Source organism: Triplophysa rosa, linkage group LG2 (assembly GCF_024868665.1).
Source record: "Triplophysa rosa linkage group LG2, Trosa_1v2, whole genome shotgun sequence".
NCBI lineage: Eukaryota > Metazoa > Chordata > Actinopteri > Cypriniformes > Nemacheilidae > Triplophysa > Triplophysa rosa.
This window is the reverse complement of record NC_079891.1, coordinates 20,416,941-20,432,918: the sequence shown is the minus strand read 5'-3', so window position 1 is coordinate 20,432,918 and position 15,978 is coordinate 20,416,941. Positions and strand designations below refer to the sequence as shown.

Here is a 15,978-nt window from a genome sequence, read left to right as displayed (position 1 = left end):
CAGCAACCTGAATGCCAACTCTGAATCTACTAGAAGAATAAGACTGACAGACTGCAGTGTTTCGAAATTCACTATAACATTACTAGAGTACAATGAGAAATGGGAGGAAATGTATTACAATGATTTTCTTCCGCACAAAGAGGTGGTTATATGATATCTGAATGATTATTTGTTGCATTATTTTATCTAATTTATGTTAACAGTTTCAAGATCAAAGCCTATGAAGTAAACAATGGGATTGTTTCACAGAATAACTTGTGGAAAGTGTCCTGCGTGTGTCTTTTTTAAATAGTCTTTCTGGAAGGCCTTTAGAGCCAGTTGGTGTGAACTTTTATTGAAATAAACCAAACACCTACTAATGATGGTTGATGCCGTGCCACTCTGAGGGCCCTACATGTGTTCCTTTGGACAGTTTCTCTGCAGATTATGTAATACAGTAACTGTTTCATTTGTGCTGTCTGTGTTATCCCACCCGCATCTCTCCACAAAAATCACTTCAGAAACATCTGCGTGTATTTACAGACACACTTGCTGGCTAAAGGTGTGCTGGCGTCAGCCCATGCGGTAACGCTTGATGTCTTAATTCCTACTAGCATCTACAATACATCTCCAAGTCCTAGTCCTGAGGCTAATTACTGCTTCTTCAAAGCATCGTAATGTATGTCTTCAACGACAAGTTTGCGCATGCTGTTATTTGATTTGGTTGTTATGAGATGAAATTATGTTTTGGAGAGTATCGAAAACAATGTCTTCTGCGCTATTTATGTTGGTGGTTATGTACCTCGTCTCATGAACCAGTGGCTTTGTATATCAATTGCATAAATACTGTGAAACTTAAAGCCTGTCAAAATACTGAATCTTAGAGACCTCAGAAAAATATTTTGTGCATTTAACACTACAGAAAACGTGTAAATTATTTTGGCAATGTGACACTGGAGCTGTGCACCGTCCTATTGCCAAAATAATTCACGAGTTTTGTGCCATCGCACAATAAGATTAAAATAGACTGGAATATCTAATTGATTTTTTGCATACTGTACACACTTGTCATATGATAAACATAAGTGAAAGTAAAGTTTCCCCTCAGCAATGACAGGAAGCTTAAAACATACTACACACATTACATTTCAATTTAGAACTAGTTAAAAAACTTCTGCAACTTGTTTTTTTGAAGATTTGCAGTTTACAACAAAGAAATTAAAAAGAAGATATTAACGTGGAATCTGTAAATGCAGAATGAGATGAAGCTTCAAAGCAAACCTCGATATTGCATGTTGTGACTTGATTCATTTGATAGCTAGCTAATTTTGCTAATCCAGTCAGCCACATCTAAAACCTAAAGCCTCGAGGCAGCAGATCATTATTTACAGTGGATTGCAGGGTCACATAGCAACCTGTGATAGGTATGGCTATTCTGTGCCAAAATTCCCATCCCCAGCATCGTTTTCTATAGACATGTCATTACATTCAAATTTATTCCATTAATGTACGATAAATGAGTAGTTTATTCGTGTTTAGTTGATCTTTAGTAGTAGAGAAATGCCCAGGTACAATAATGTGGCATAGACTTCTGGGTTGGCTTTGACAGCACTACCCACCAATCTTGGACAAGTCAAAGTAAACACTAAATCATGTTTTGACTAAACACTGACAAGTGGTCGCTGAGGTACAAAAAGTAGCGTTAGCCATAAATCCAGTGATAAGCAAAAACAAGTCTCTTGAGCTGATAGAAGCTTCGTAAGAATGTGGAAAGTAGTAGACACGTTCAAACTCACCAAACAATGCAAAATATGACTCGCATCATTGATGTGCAATGATAGTCGCCTTTTTGTTCAAATAGGCAGTTTTGAACTTCAGGAAGATACAATCCATTTGCAGCCCTTTTTATAAAACATTAAAGACTTACAATCAGCCTTTAATGCATTATTTTTTTCAATTAAAACACTGAAATGATTGAATTATCAATCAAATGTGAATGAAATGTGAAACTTTCTAAATTGTCTAAAACAAGGCTAAACAAGAATCATTTCAGCTTGTCTACAGAAAACAAAAGGTTTGCCTTTTTCCACATAGTTTCACACAGAAAGCCGTCTCAGACACATCACTGACAGCACCTACAAGAGTATCAACACATACATTTCTAGTCACAAAGGTTGTACATTTTTAAACTTACCAGATGAATTCCACATATAGATAACAAGTTTGTGGTGATAATTATATATGTTGCATCTGTCAGTGTCAGTAGTGACTTCCCGTCCTTTTAACAATCTCCTTTTCCACGCTCCCTCCCTCTCTCCTGCTCTATGTCCCAGAGCATCAGCAAAGAGGGCACAGTGGAATCCGAGCCCGGACATAGAGGGCTATTTGTGTGTATGATGCCTGAGGGCCTGAATGCCTGGAACTCCGGGGTATTGGAGAGGTGTTGAAGGTCCAGTTCAGTGCACTCTACTGGAGCATGCAGCCCCCAGCCTGTCCGCTGTTCAGCAGCGCAGCAGGGCTCCGGTGTAGACTGTCCTCCTACCAGGGTAAGAATGACATGCTGGTTGGAGAGGTCAGAGTCTGAAGAAGAAAGATCAGGTGATTCCGTCGCCTGTGAGATGACTCCTGCCGCAAGTCCTGCTTGAGCCTGGCGTCCGTAAGGGCGAGGATTAAAGGTGATGGTTTTAAGTGTGCGAGGGTTCTCCAATGGCAGCCAAGAACCTGAGGATGACACAAACTATTGTAAATGCATGGATGTGTGTTTAATATGGCATAAATCCAATTTATTAACAGATAGGCCTACACACAGACCTAACCTGTATACAATTCATTGTTGTGAATAACACAAAAGAAGATATTTTCAAAAATGTGGGAAAGAAACCCGTTTTGATGCACCATTGACAACCATAGTAGATTTTTTCCTACTAGTCAATGGTGCCCCAGAACTGTTTGGATGCAAACATTCTTCCAAATATCTTCTATATCATTTTTTTAACAAAACTGGAAGAGTGCGTTCAGGACATAAAACATTGGATGACTAATAAATTTCTTCTGCTAAATTCAGATAAGGCAGTGATATTACTTATCAGACTAAATACCTGTAAGAAGAATATTACAGATTACAACTTGCAAATAGAAGGATGCACTGTTACCTCAGCAAATATAGGTGGCTTTCACACTTGAAGCTTAGTTCGGAAAGGGGCACGGTTCGCATGAAAAATCGCTAATGTGAAAGATGTCAAGCAAACCCCGGGTGCGCACCTGGCTATCGAACCCAAGACTACCTGAAGGAGGTGGTCTGAGTTCAGTTGCTCTCGAACTGTGGCGTGGTTCGCACGAACATGAAAGCAACGCGGACCCGGGTGCGCACTTCATGAGGAAGTAAAGTGACCTGCACATGCGTTTAAGCCGATTAGTTACGATGTATTTCCTTCAATAAAACACATGTAAGAGATGATAGTGTTGATGATTTACCTTGGATTCGAGCAAGAATGAGCCTGCAACGTATTTCTGCGTTGCGAGTGGAATCAGAGCGGCAGGTCAATGGTAAAGTTTCCTCAAAATAGTCTGTTTGCAACCAGCAGAAAGCCGTCTGCATGCAACGCGCATACAGTAAACCCAAATGTAATTTACTCTGCTGCGCATAATAGCACCACATTAATAAAAACACAATATATTGATTGATCGTATTCTGTTTTCTGTCATGCCGTGCACATTTTTGATGACGTAAGACGAACGCAAACGCACCAGTTCAGACAGAATCAAATTGAGTGTGAAACCAAACCAATGCTGCGGGGGGCGCCGGGAACAATCGCACTCGAGTTCGGACCGCAGCAAACGAGTCCAATCTGAAAACGGTCAAAGTTAAAGACCTTGGCGTTACATTAGACAGCAACCTGTCATTTAAAAATCACATCTCAAATGTCACAAAAACAGCCTTCATAGACTATAAAGTACTTCTAATCACTTCATTAAAATCTAACAGAGCTATCATGCTACAACCCATCACGCCTCTCTACGATCACAAAACCACAGACTTCTGATAGTACCTAGATTAACTAAATCCACCAAAGGAGGTTTCTCATATGTAGCACCTAAACTCTGGAATAGCCTTCCTGATACTATTCGAGGGTCAGACACACTCTCCCAATTTAAATCTAGATTTAAAACACATCTTTTCAGCAAAGCATACATATGATGCATACCAGTATTATCGTCTTGGTTACGGATGTAACCTCAATTCCCTGATGGAGGGAATGAGACGTTGTGTCGAGCCAACAGATGGGGTTTGTCCTTGAGAACCTATCGCTTCCGACTTCTTTAGAAAAGGCCAATGAAATTGGCGAATGAAATTTGCATGACTCCGCCCCCGGATATCCGGGTATAAAAGGGAGACGGCATGCTGCATTCATTCACCTTTGTTCTGAGGAGCCTGAGAACCTCACGCGACTGCTGCAGCGGGCAGCACGTGTTGTGGCATAAAGGACACAACATCTCGTTCCCTCCATCAGGGAACTGAGGTTACATCCGTAACCAAGACGATAATACTGGTATGCCTCATATGTATGCTTTGCTGAAAAGATGTATTTTAAATCTAGATTTAAATTGGGAGAGTGTAACCAAGACGTTCCCTTTCTGTCAGTCTCTCGACGTTGTGTCGAGCCGACAAATGGGGTTCCTATGGAAAACGCCACAACGCTGTGCCCTGTCACAATCTCTAGCGAAGCGACGGTGACTGGCCTGGCCGTGAGCGCTACCGCGAAATTGTAACCTACCAGTGGGTAGGTAGGGGGTCCCAGAGCTTTTCTTGAAAGGTGGGAAGGCCCCTGCCTTCGGCCCTCACAGGCGGCAGCCTTGTTTCTCTAACAGCGAGAAGCCGCCCGGTACCGTAAGGCCACTGGGTAAGCGCTACTTCCTCAAATGGGGGATGCGCTACAGAGACCACTTCCTACCTTAGGGAGGAGTTTAGTGGAGATAACAACATGGTCTCGCCATATAAGGGAGAAGTCATGAGAGAAATGTGCAAACTGAAGGAGTTAACCGCAAGGTGGAGGTCCACCTAGGGAAGGTCATGGGTTGCCAAGGTGGGAACCAATCATGAGGATACATCAGCTGGAACCGCCCGATGGGGGAGTTACAACGTCCAGTAGCACTAGGTCCGGTTAGAGCTATGTTGTGGATAACTCAGTTGGTACTAGGCCTAAGGGGCAGGGCTGCTCTGCCCAGCCTGTCCGCAGGAGGTGCTTGCTTAGTGATGGATGGAGTGCCTGTTCTTCACCCAGTGGGGAAAGAAGAGAGGCTAAATTAGTAAGCTGACCCACCTAGAAAAAAAGGGGGGAAGGTACTGTCATAGGCGTACACCCTACCGGCCGCCGGTCTTATTTGATGCCCTGCAAGCCTCGAGCTGATACCGGTTTTACGCGGAGGCTGTAGGACCTCACGAAGGTGTTGGGTGTAGCCCAACCTGCAGCTCTGCAGATGTCTGCCAGAGAGGCGCCTCGAGTCAGTGCCCACAAGGAGGCTATACTCCGTGTGGAGTGAGCTCTCACTGCCAGTGGGCACGGGCAATCTTAGGACAGGTACGCCGTAGTGACGGCGTCCGTGATCCAGTGCACCAATCTCTGTTTGAGACAGCCCTTCCCATCTGCTGATCTCCAAAACAGACAAAGAGCTGCTCAGAGCTCCTGCGGCTCTGCGTGTGGTCCAAGTAGAGGTGCAATGCGTGTACTGGACACAACACGGATGGGGTTGGGTCTTCTTTCCCGGTGGGGAGCGCCTGTAAGTTCACCACCTGGTGTCTAGGGGGAGTGGTGGGAACTTTGGGCACGTAGCCGGGCCGGGGTCTCAGGATAGCGTGAGAATCACCGGGCCCGAGTTCTAGGCAATCTGTGGACACAGAGAATGCTTGTAGGTCCGCTACCCTCTTGAGCGCCATCCGGAGAGCCGTCTTCATCGTGAGGTGAGAAAGAGCAGAATCTCCGAGGGGCTCCAGGACCGCATCAAGGTCGCAAGAGGGTACGGAGCGCGGGTGAGGCGGTAGCCTTCCCAAGCCCCTTAGGAACCAAATGATCAGGTTGTGCTGTCCTAGAGACTTACCAGCAACTGGGTCGTGATGAGCGGCAATGGCGGCTACATACACGTTCAGTGTGGAAGGGGAGAGATTACTCTCGAGTCTCTGGAAGGACAGCACGTTCCCGATCGAGCAACTCAGCGGGTCTTCTCTTCGAGAAGAGCACCAGGATGAGAAAAGGCACCACTTACAGGCGTATAGCTGCCTAGTGGCCAGGGCCCTAGCCTGAGTGAAGGTCTTAACCGCCGCAGGGGGTAGGCCAATCAGGATCTCCTCGTCCCGTCCAGGGGCCAGACATGGAGGTTCCAGAGGTCTGGCCTGGGATGCCATAACGTGCCCTTCCACTGGGAAAGCAGGTTCTACATCAGGGGAATCAGCCAGGGGGAGCTGTCGTCAAGAGCATTAACTCCAAGAACCAAGTCCGGTTGGGCCAGTATAGCGCAACTAGTAACACTTGATGCTCATCTTCCCTGACCTTGCACAGGGTCTGTGCAATGAGGCTCACTGGAGGGAAGGCGTACTTCCGCTTGTCCCACGGCCAGCTGTGTGCTAGAGCATCCGTGCCGAGGGGGGCCTCAGACGGGAAGTACCCTAGCGGGCAATGGGTGGTGTCCAGGGAGGCGAACAGGTCTACCTGAGCCCGCCCGAACTGTACCCAAATGAATTGGACTGCGTGGGTGTGGAGTCGCCACTCTCCGCGAGGTGTCAACTGACGAGAGAGCGCATCGGCTGTCTGGTTCAGGTCGCCTGGGATATGTGTGGCTCGCAGGGATCTGATCACCTGAAGACTCCACAGGAGGAGTCGTGTTAGCTGCCGTGAGTGAACGCCACCCTGGCAGTTGTGCTGTCCGACCGGACCAGCACGTGCTTGTCCTGCACAAGAGGATGTAGCCCCTTCAGTGCAGGTAGCACATCCAACAACTCTAGGCAGTTGATATGCCCAAGCAGGAGGGGGCCCGTCCATCGCCCCGACACTGCGTGCCCGTCAGAGGCGGCACCCCAACCCTGCAAGGAGGCGCCTGTCATCACTACGACGTGCCTCGTGACCTGCCCGAGAGGGACCCCCGTCCGTAGAAAGGTCATTGAAGACCAAGGGGTTAGGGTGCGTCGGCAGAGAGGCGTGCACGGGATCTCGAAGGCCAGAGGGCGGCCGAATCGCGGCGGGGGAGGATATGCTTGATATCCTCTGTCTGCTTCTTTACTGTCGAGAACTGCGGCTCGACAGTATCTCCAAACAGCCCCCCCCCTGTGAGATGGGTGCGTCGAGAAAGCGGACTTTCTCGGCATTACTCATCCGTGCTAGGTTCAGCCAGAGGTGTCTCTCCTGTGTGTGGACATCGCCCGACCCAGGGCCTGCGCGGTCACCTTGGTCGCCCGTAGAGTGAGGTCGGTGACGGCACAGAATTCCTGCACGCTGGGTCGGTCTTACCCTCGTGGAGCTCTCTCAATGCCTTGGCCTGATGGACCTGCAGGATGGCCATAACATGGAGAGAGGAGAGAGAGTAAGCTCTCGACACCTAAGATGCAGAAAAAACCTACATGCTTTGGACGGGAGTCTAGATCGAGCCCCTGGGGGACATCGACGTATCCTCTAGCTGCCCCACCATCGAGGAAAGAAAGGGCGATGGAACTAGTTTGACGTGGACGCGCTGAAAGGGGGCGTTCCCGGTCTTACTAAGTTCCTCATGCACTTCAGGGAAAACACGGCACTGGGGGCGCCCAAGGTACCATGTATCCAGCAGCGAGCGTTGGGAGAGGCAGTGCGGTGCACTGCAACCCAATGCCGGCGGCCCGGGAAGGCATGGCTGACATTTTGACGTCCGCTTCTTCCTGGGCTCGACCCCCCGAGGGAGGGAGCTCTGAGGAATCGTCGGAGTCAGATGCCAGTAAGTCACCCTCCGATGCTGCAAGGGACATCTCATCATCACGCACCATTTCTGAATATAGTCTCCACCCCCTTTTCAACAGATAACGCAGCCAGTGGCAGGCTGTGAGCCTGTGCTTCCATCAACAAAAGAAGGGTCACATAAAGTGAATGAGAAACGCTGTTTCCGTCTTTAAACACCAAACACATTGTTTTCTATAAGCGAACAGACTCCTAACAAAGGCGTCATGTTTTCTACATGCGAAATCACACATGACAAACCAGTCGCGTATTTACAATCCGTAACACTACTTTCTATAAGTGAAAGTACCCATGACAGACCCATCGCGTGTTTACAGACCATACACACTGCTTTCTATAAGTGAAGATACTCAAGACAAACGCATCGCGTGTTTACAGACCATACACACTGCTTTCTATAAGTGAAGATACTCAAGACAAACGCATCGCGTTTTCTCTAAGTGAAAGTAATGTTACACAGGACAATCCCGTTGCGTGTTTACAAGCCTTGTTTACAATGTTTACAAACATTGCTTTCTTTGCGTGAATGGACAAACGTTTCACAATGACGTTTTACCTACTTTTACGTTGCCCTAGGTCTTACTTAAAAAATAACGGTACTTACAATGTCTTTATTTGCAGCTTTGCCTCGTTCAGTCTGGTGGATTTACATTGAAAACAAAATAAATCCATTGCTCTCCTGTCAGGCTGGGAACAGTGTTCTCTGCTGCTCTGTGCAGCCAACAACAGAACACTTAGCATGCTTTGCTTACTTTTGCCATGGTGTCGGAACTAATTCACATATCATAATAAGAACGACTACCTACGTCAGAAAGCGAGCGAAATCTGAACGGCTCATTTTCTCACAGGCTTGCAGAGATAGGCTCACGTAAACAAAGTTACTGGATTGTCATTTTTCACGTTTTCTGAGTTGGTAGATGCACCAGACACCCGATTATAGCACTTAAACAATGAAAAAGTCAGATTGTCATGAAATGTCCCCTTTAACTGATCATCCCAGCTCCACCCAGACAATCTCAGTCAACAATGAAGAGCAAAGATGAACCCTTGTTATTTTAATACTAATACTAACTTTTGATTATTTTTGTCTTTCTTCCTGTAAAGCTGCTTTGAAACAACGAAACACTGTGAAAAGCGCTATATAAATAAAACTGAATTTAATAATTTATACAGTCTTGGAACAACGTGAGGGTAAGTAAATGACAGAATTTTCATTTTTGGGTGAACTATCCCTTTAAGTTTTTACTGTTTCTTTTGCATGATTACTAACACTACTGGTCAGCATGCACTGGACCCCTACAAGAGACACCATATTGTTCGCATATGCTGAGAGGTTTAACTAAAATAGATGCTTGGATTTCTTTTCTGAAAGTGATGTTTGGTAAAGTGGTGTTTAATGAGAGGTCGCAGACAAACGTTTGCACATCACATTGGCTGTAATCAAATACACAGCCTGTCATATACGCTCTCACCTGATCTGTCCACATCTGCCTCCTGCATCACTGTGTGTACTGCAGTCATGGGAATGGAGGCTGCTTCACAGTCATGCTGACGGGTGCCAACTCGTGATATACAGCCTGTGAAAAGTTGAACGAAAGGTATAAAATTATAAATAAGCTTGATATGTATTTGTGTACGTTTTAAAGTGAAAGTTCACCCAAAAATAAAAATTCTTTCCTCATTTTCTCACCCTCACGTCATTTCAAACCTGTATGACTTTCTTTCTTCCGCAGAACACAAAATAAGATATTTTGAAGAATGTTCTTAACTGGCACCCATTCACTTGCATTGGTTTTGTGGCCATACAATAGGAGTTAATGGGTGCCGGCGTTGTCCGGTTACCAACATTCTGCAAAATATATTCTTTTGTGTTCTGCGGAAGAAATAAAGTCATACAGGTTTGAAATGACAAGAGGATGAATAAATGATCATTTTTTGGGTGAACTATGATATTTTTACATATTTGTAAGCATGTGTGTTCATACGTTTACATGTTTTCCTAAGTGAAGCGCGTGTGTGGTACGTGACACACACGATGGCAAACAGGAAGGTTGTTAGGACGGCTGTTGCTGCACAAGAAGTCACTATGGAGGAAGCATTTCGGACAGGAGCTTCTGAAGTCTGGACTTTTGCCACACCTTCCCCTCCTGAAGAACAGCAGAATCTATTAGAACTCACACATACCAGCAGAACCAACTTAAAGGAAGAAAACCTCCTATTATGTTCCTGTAGCTCACTTGATGGAGCACTGCGATTGAAGTGCAGAGGTCACAGGTTCGATTTCCAGGGAACACACAAACTGATAAAACGTATACAGTAGTGGCCAAAAGTGATGTCCTGGGGTATATTTGCACAGTACTTGTTTTTAATGCTCCCTCAGGTTCGATTAAAGCAAACATATGAGGTGAATGGTACAAAATGGACAAAACACTTTTCAACCTTTAAGGCGTTTATTGGACAAAATTATTTGGCACAAAAACTAACTACGGAGTATCAGGGAATGCAAGTTTTTAATGAAATATACAAAAAAGGCACAGAAAAACCAAAGGCTCACTGGAAATAAAGCAAACACTGACTACGATTTTTACTGTCATTAATATTGTTGATCCTCTTGCGCAGCAGTATTTTGTAGCCATTCTCTTGGGCTATATCTTTATAAACTTTGCACATGTGCTGAGAGTAATTTTTTGCCATGCCTCCTTAAATTCTTCTCAAAGCTGAGCTTCAGTTTATACCTCAAGTACAACTATGCTAAATGAAGACAAAATTTTCAATACATCTTTATTAATGCATTTGAATAAAAAGCGAAGACGTCAACTGACCAAGGTTAGACATCACTTAAAAGCACTGTGCGTTGCTTAAAGGGATATTTCACCTAAAAATAAAAATTCTGTCATCATTTACTCACCCTCAGGTTGTTCGAAACCTGTATACATTTTAGGGATGCACCGAATGTTCGGCCACCGAAAATTGCAAAAAACGCATGTTCGGTATGACTCGGGATACGATCAAGCAGAAACCAGCGCAGAAAGAGAGAGAGAGAGACACACGTGCGTTTTATTACTGCCGCAAACATTTTGGCAGTGTGTGTGTGGAACATTTTAAAGTGTCAGAGAAAGACACAGCACGGGACTTGCCGCACGGGAGTAATTTCCGAATGAAAGCGTCTTTAACGGTAGGTAACTTTACTTCAGACGGAAGCGGGCTGTCTGACAGTAGCCCTGCCGCTCGCGACATCCTTTGACATCATACAGTGGTCGCGTGCACACAGTTCCCTGTACTAAACAACCTGTCAAAGTATGTTCTGTGCATCCCGGCCACAAGCGCACCTTCTGAGAGAAAAGTCAACTTTTGTGGGCGGAGTTTGGAGGAGAGACGTGAACTGATATGGTTGTCAGTCAGCATCAGTCAGAATTGCTTGCATTGGATGTTTTTTTTTCTCAAATCATTTTGCAATATAGCCTATAATAATCCAACAGTTTTAGTTTATTCATATTTTTAGCTTATAGGCCTAAGGTTGAATGACAGTTTTTAATGAAGTGTTTTGTTGTAGGGGTGCAGAGTAACTTACATTACATTCTTTTAGCAGTCAGTTATAGGCTTATTAATATAGGCTATTCATGAAGGGAGAGGGCTCAATTTTTTGTTTGAATTTACTTTGTTTTGCTCAATTTTATATTAAGTTGTATTGTATTTTATTGAAAAGCAAGACAAATTTTAAAAAGCACATTTTGACTATTCAGTTTGTGCAATAGTGAAAAAAATGGCTTAATAAATAGAAGAAATGCAAAAAACCATGTTCGGTGTTCGGTATTATTAAGTGTTTCACATCATGTTCGGCTTCGGCCAAGAATTTTCGTTTCGGTGCATCCCTAATACATGTATTTGTTCTGCTGAACACAAAAGGCTATTGAAAGAGGGGGAGTGTCTAAGTAAGTTGGGAAGAAATGTAGTCCACATTTAAGACACAATCAACCTGAATCCTACACACATCAACAACTGACAAGCCCAGAATCATAACTCACTGATTCTTACAAAACAACTGCAGCTGCCTCATTTTGTCCCCTTTCACTCTCTCTCTTTCTGAACGTATCCCTCTTCCTGTTGCTGGCAGTGTGTCTGATCAGCAGAATGCTAAAAGACCTCTGTCAATGCATGACGGCGTGGGTTCAGTGAGGATCAGACCCTCAGTCCATGCTGAGAACTTTCCGAGGGCATTGACTGATCCAAGCTGGATAAGTATCTCCCTTCTTACCTCACCGTAATCACATTGACAGAATAAAGAGAGGAGAGATAAAACACAGAGAAAAAGAGGGAGTATTAATGCTGAAGCGGAGTTAAGAGCACAAGAGAGGTGATGAGAATGGGAGCGTGCAGGAGTGAAGAGAGTACAATCAGGGTTGAGAGGATGAGAACACGAGGGAAAACAAAAAAGAAGTTTGATGGAAACATATGGACCACGTGTGCATGTTGAAAGCGAGAGCTTGTGAGCATTTATTGTGCTACTTACTGCTACACTGTACATTTCTGAAGGGGGCGGGGCCACACGGAAGGCATTCCAAATCTTCTAATCCATCCAATCGCATTTTGCTGTAAAACCTTCAAATGACAACAAGGGAACACAGGATTTGATTTGAAATCCCAAACACGAATTTGTGAGTGTATATTTATCTGGGTGTGTGTATCAGGGAGGTGCACGCTATGTTTTGTGCGTGGGTTGGCCCCAATTAATGTATGATGTAAGCTCTGCATATCAGGTTCTATTAAGGTTGTTTTGTTTGCATCTGTGTGAATGAGTCTCACCCAGGTAGGCAGTTTCCACACACTGCATTGTCTGTGTGTGTGCAGCGTTTGATTTGATATCTGTTGAGCCGACGGCAGTTCTGGCAGAAGGCGCAGGGATGGGAACCCCAGTCCTCCTTGAACCAGCGAGCATCGCATACGCCGCAAACTGCGGACACACCTACACCATAACCGCAGTCCTAAAAGCCCACAAAAACATACTCGGTAAGGTGATAAGTTCATAGGTTGGGTCAGACACCGTCTTAGTACACGGCTTTTCAAACCTGACTGTAAGTCATTTAAGGTCATGCACATGCCTCTGGTGGCAGAGATGTGATATGACAGCATGTTTACAAGTCCAACTAATTGGGTCTTTCTTTGGTCAATCATGTTAGATTTTAGACATCCACAGGTGTCATGATGCACGAGTTAAACTTGATGCCTTTTTTCTTTAATGCATTTCACAGTGTTTTTTTTTAAAGAATACTGTAAAATCTGCATTTACTGGGTATTAATCTGGCAACAAACATGACTTTGGTGCAATGACACACTTTTAAATACACTTAATGAAAGCAACGTAAAACAGACCTAATGGAAACCTTTTCATTTTTAATCTAAAAAAAAGAGGAAATAGAGGAAAACTGCTCATTTTCATTTTTATGAACCTTCTGTTGGTAATGTATGACATCAGAAATACTGTTGAACCAAATAATTTTTTTATTTATATGCTGCATTTTCTTTTTTTTTCCGGGCTACTAAACCACAAATCAAATCAGTTTAAAATGTTTTACTCCAAACAATGCTGAACACTTAAGTCCCATGAGTTTCACATGCAAAATGTTTCATTATCAAAGCTTAGTTCTATGACAGTGGTTCTCAAACTGGGGGCCCCAAGATGGATCCAGGTGGTTACACAATTTGTGGCATTTTATGAAATTTAGAATCATACAAAATGTATTTATCATACATTTTAGGCAATCAAACATTAGAAAAATAAGACCACCAACCAAAAGAATTAATGTTCCGGCATTGTATATCTGATTTTTTTTGTTTAATTAAAATTTTAAGTTTAGGATTAAAGTCTGTATTTGGGGGGCCGCAAAGCAATGCACTCTAAACAAAGGGAGCCGTCCAATGAAAAAGTTTGAGAACCACTGTTCTATGAATTGACCTGGAAACTTTACTTAGGAATGATTAAACGTCATATAAATAATTGACAGCTGTTTGGAAATATTTAACAGTATCTAACCTGACAACCTGGCAGGTTTTGTCTATAGTTTATCTTCAAAGATTAAAAAACAGTACACTATGCATATTACAGTGTAGCTGTTGCTTTCCTCACACAGCCATCAAGCTTCGCAATTAAGTCACAATAATCATAAACACCTCTTTCAGTTCTTGACCAGGTGGACACCGCAGGCACTTGTGGCATTGTCCGCTGTAATAGTACTCATCTGCTGAGCAATCCATTCCATATCTAAAAGAAAGAAAGAAAGTTCGCTTTACGTTCGTTTAAATTATAAAGATGAATGTTCGCTCCAATTCATTCTGAAACTTACAGAACACAGAGAAACAGATCAAAAGAGCGAGCAGAAGAGGTAGCGTTTCGGCGCATGGAGAACATTTAGGTTCAATCGGATACAAATATATCCCCGTTAAACATTCTATTGGGAATAATCTTCCCCCGGTATAAAATCCAGGTGGGGTGCTCAATATGAGCGAAATAGGGCGCGTTGTTAAGATTACACACCGGCGCACGTTGAATTTAATAGCCTCCTACATCATGAATCGCCTCGTATTTGTAAAGTCATGTATCAGGGACAGCAACATCATCAACACTTACATTACAACAGGGCCAGCTCTCACCAATCAGTTCAATCCCTGTCCCATTAAAGTAAGCGTCTCCCGTGCCTTTGGATAAGTACTGTCCAACTCAGCTTGTGTTTAAATTTGTTAACGGTTCTCACGCCACTGGCATGTTTGCCCGGTGTAGCGGAGGGTGCACTACGCTGAGGGACACAGACATGCCCTGACATGTTGCGCGCTGCTGTGACGGAGCTAACGTGATGTGTGACCTCTGGTGCCTGTTTACAGGCAGACACAGTTTAAACGCGATTTTTGTGAAAATGTGTTTCTTTGCTGTTGAATCGAGCTCTTGTCAAATCGAGTCGGCTTTTCTCTCAAAACATTTTTCTCAATGGATTGCTCTTGTTATGCTACCAAGACGTAAGTCTATATCTGCTGGCTTGTCTTGTTTTTAAATGATCTGTCGCCTACTGAGGGCGATACAGTGACAGAAAGGTATTTGGTATTTTTTACCAAAACCATTGTAACCACAGGTTTAAAGGGATACTCGACCCAAAAATGAAAATTATCTAATCATTTACTCTCCCTTAAATTGTTACAAACCTGTATAAATTGCTTTGTTCGGATAAACAAAGATATTTGAGAAAAAAATAGCAATTGACATTTCTGGGACATCATTGACTACCATAGTACCATACAATTATTTTTTTCTTTGTTGAACACAAAATTTGATATTTTGAAGAATTTAGGGAAGCAAACGGTTCTAGGGCACCTTTGACTACTTAAAATTTCCTACTATGGTAGTCAATGATGTCCCAGAAATGACTGCTAACATTTTTCCAAATAGCCTATCTTACTTTGTGTTTAACATAACAAAGATATTCGTACGGGTTTGGAAGAAATTCATGACAGAATTTACATTTTTGGGTGGAGTATCCCTTTTAACTGTGATATTTGTTGAAAAGCTATGATAAGGGCTACAAACGGCACTCACTTAATTCTTGGTGTTTAGAGTCAGATCCGTGGGCGTGGCTTGTTGGTTTTGACTAAATCTTTGGTGTTTCAAGTCTTACGAAACCTTTACCCTAACCCACACCCTAACCCTAACCTTACTGTAACCATCTAAACTACCCATGATTGTTAAAATTGACGAAAAAACACGTTTGGGTGATCACGTCTGACTCGAAACACCAAGGATTTAGTGAGTGCCGGCTAGAAACAGTGGCTGTCCTTCCTACAGGCGACATAGGCACTTGCCTAGGGCGCAATCTAGTGAGGGGCGCCAAATATGGGGCGAGAAAAAAAAATTATAATTAAAATTATAATGTCTATTTATTTTTTTCAACAGTTTTTGCCATCCCTCTATCTACAACAATACTTTGACATAAAAAATAAATTAAACTTAAGTAAAAGAAATGATAATTCTGACGTGACC

At 43.6% G+C, this 15,978-nt stretch overlaps 1 protein-coding gene across 1 annotated transcript; it reads right to left on the bottom strand.

The window, feature by feature from the left end:
* Nucleotides 1-1,126: 1,126 nt before the first annotated feature.
* Nucleotides 1,127-14,696, bottom strand: eda2r (ectodysplasin A2 receptor). The gene is made up of 7 exons (XM_057324368.1): nt 14,581-14,696; nt 14,124-14,214; nt 12,759-12,937; nt 12,466-12,554; nt 9,941-10,102; nt 9,428-9,532; nt 1,127-2,700 (listed from the first exon to the last, which is right to left on the bottom strand). Exons 2-7 carry the CDS (start codon nt 14,205-14,207, stop codon nt 2,261-2,263), a joined length of 1,059 nt encoding a protein of 352 aa, XP_057180351.1. The 5' UTR covers nt 14,208-14,214; nt 14,581-14,696; the 3' UTR covers nt 1,127-2,260.
* Nucleotides 14,697-15,978: the final 1,282 nt, after the last annotated feature.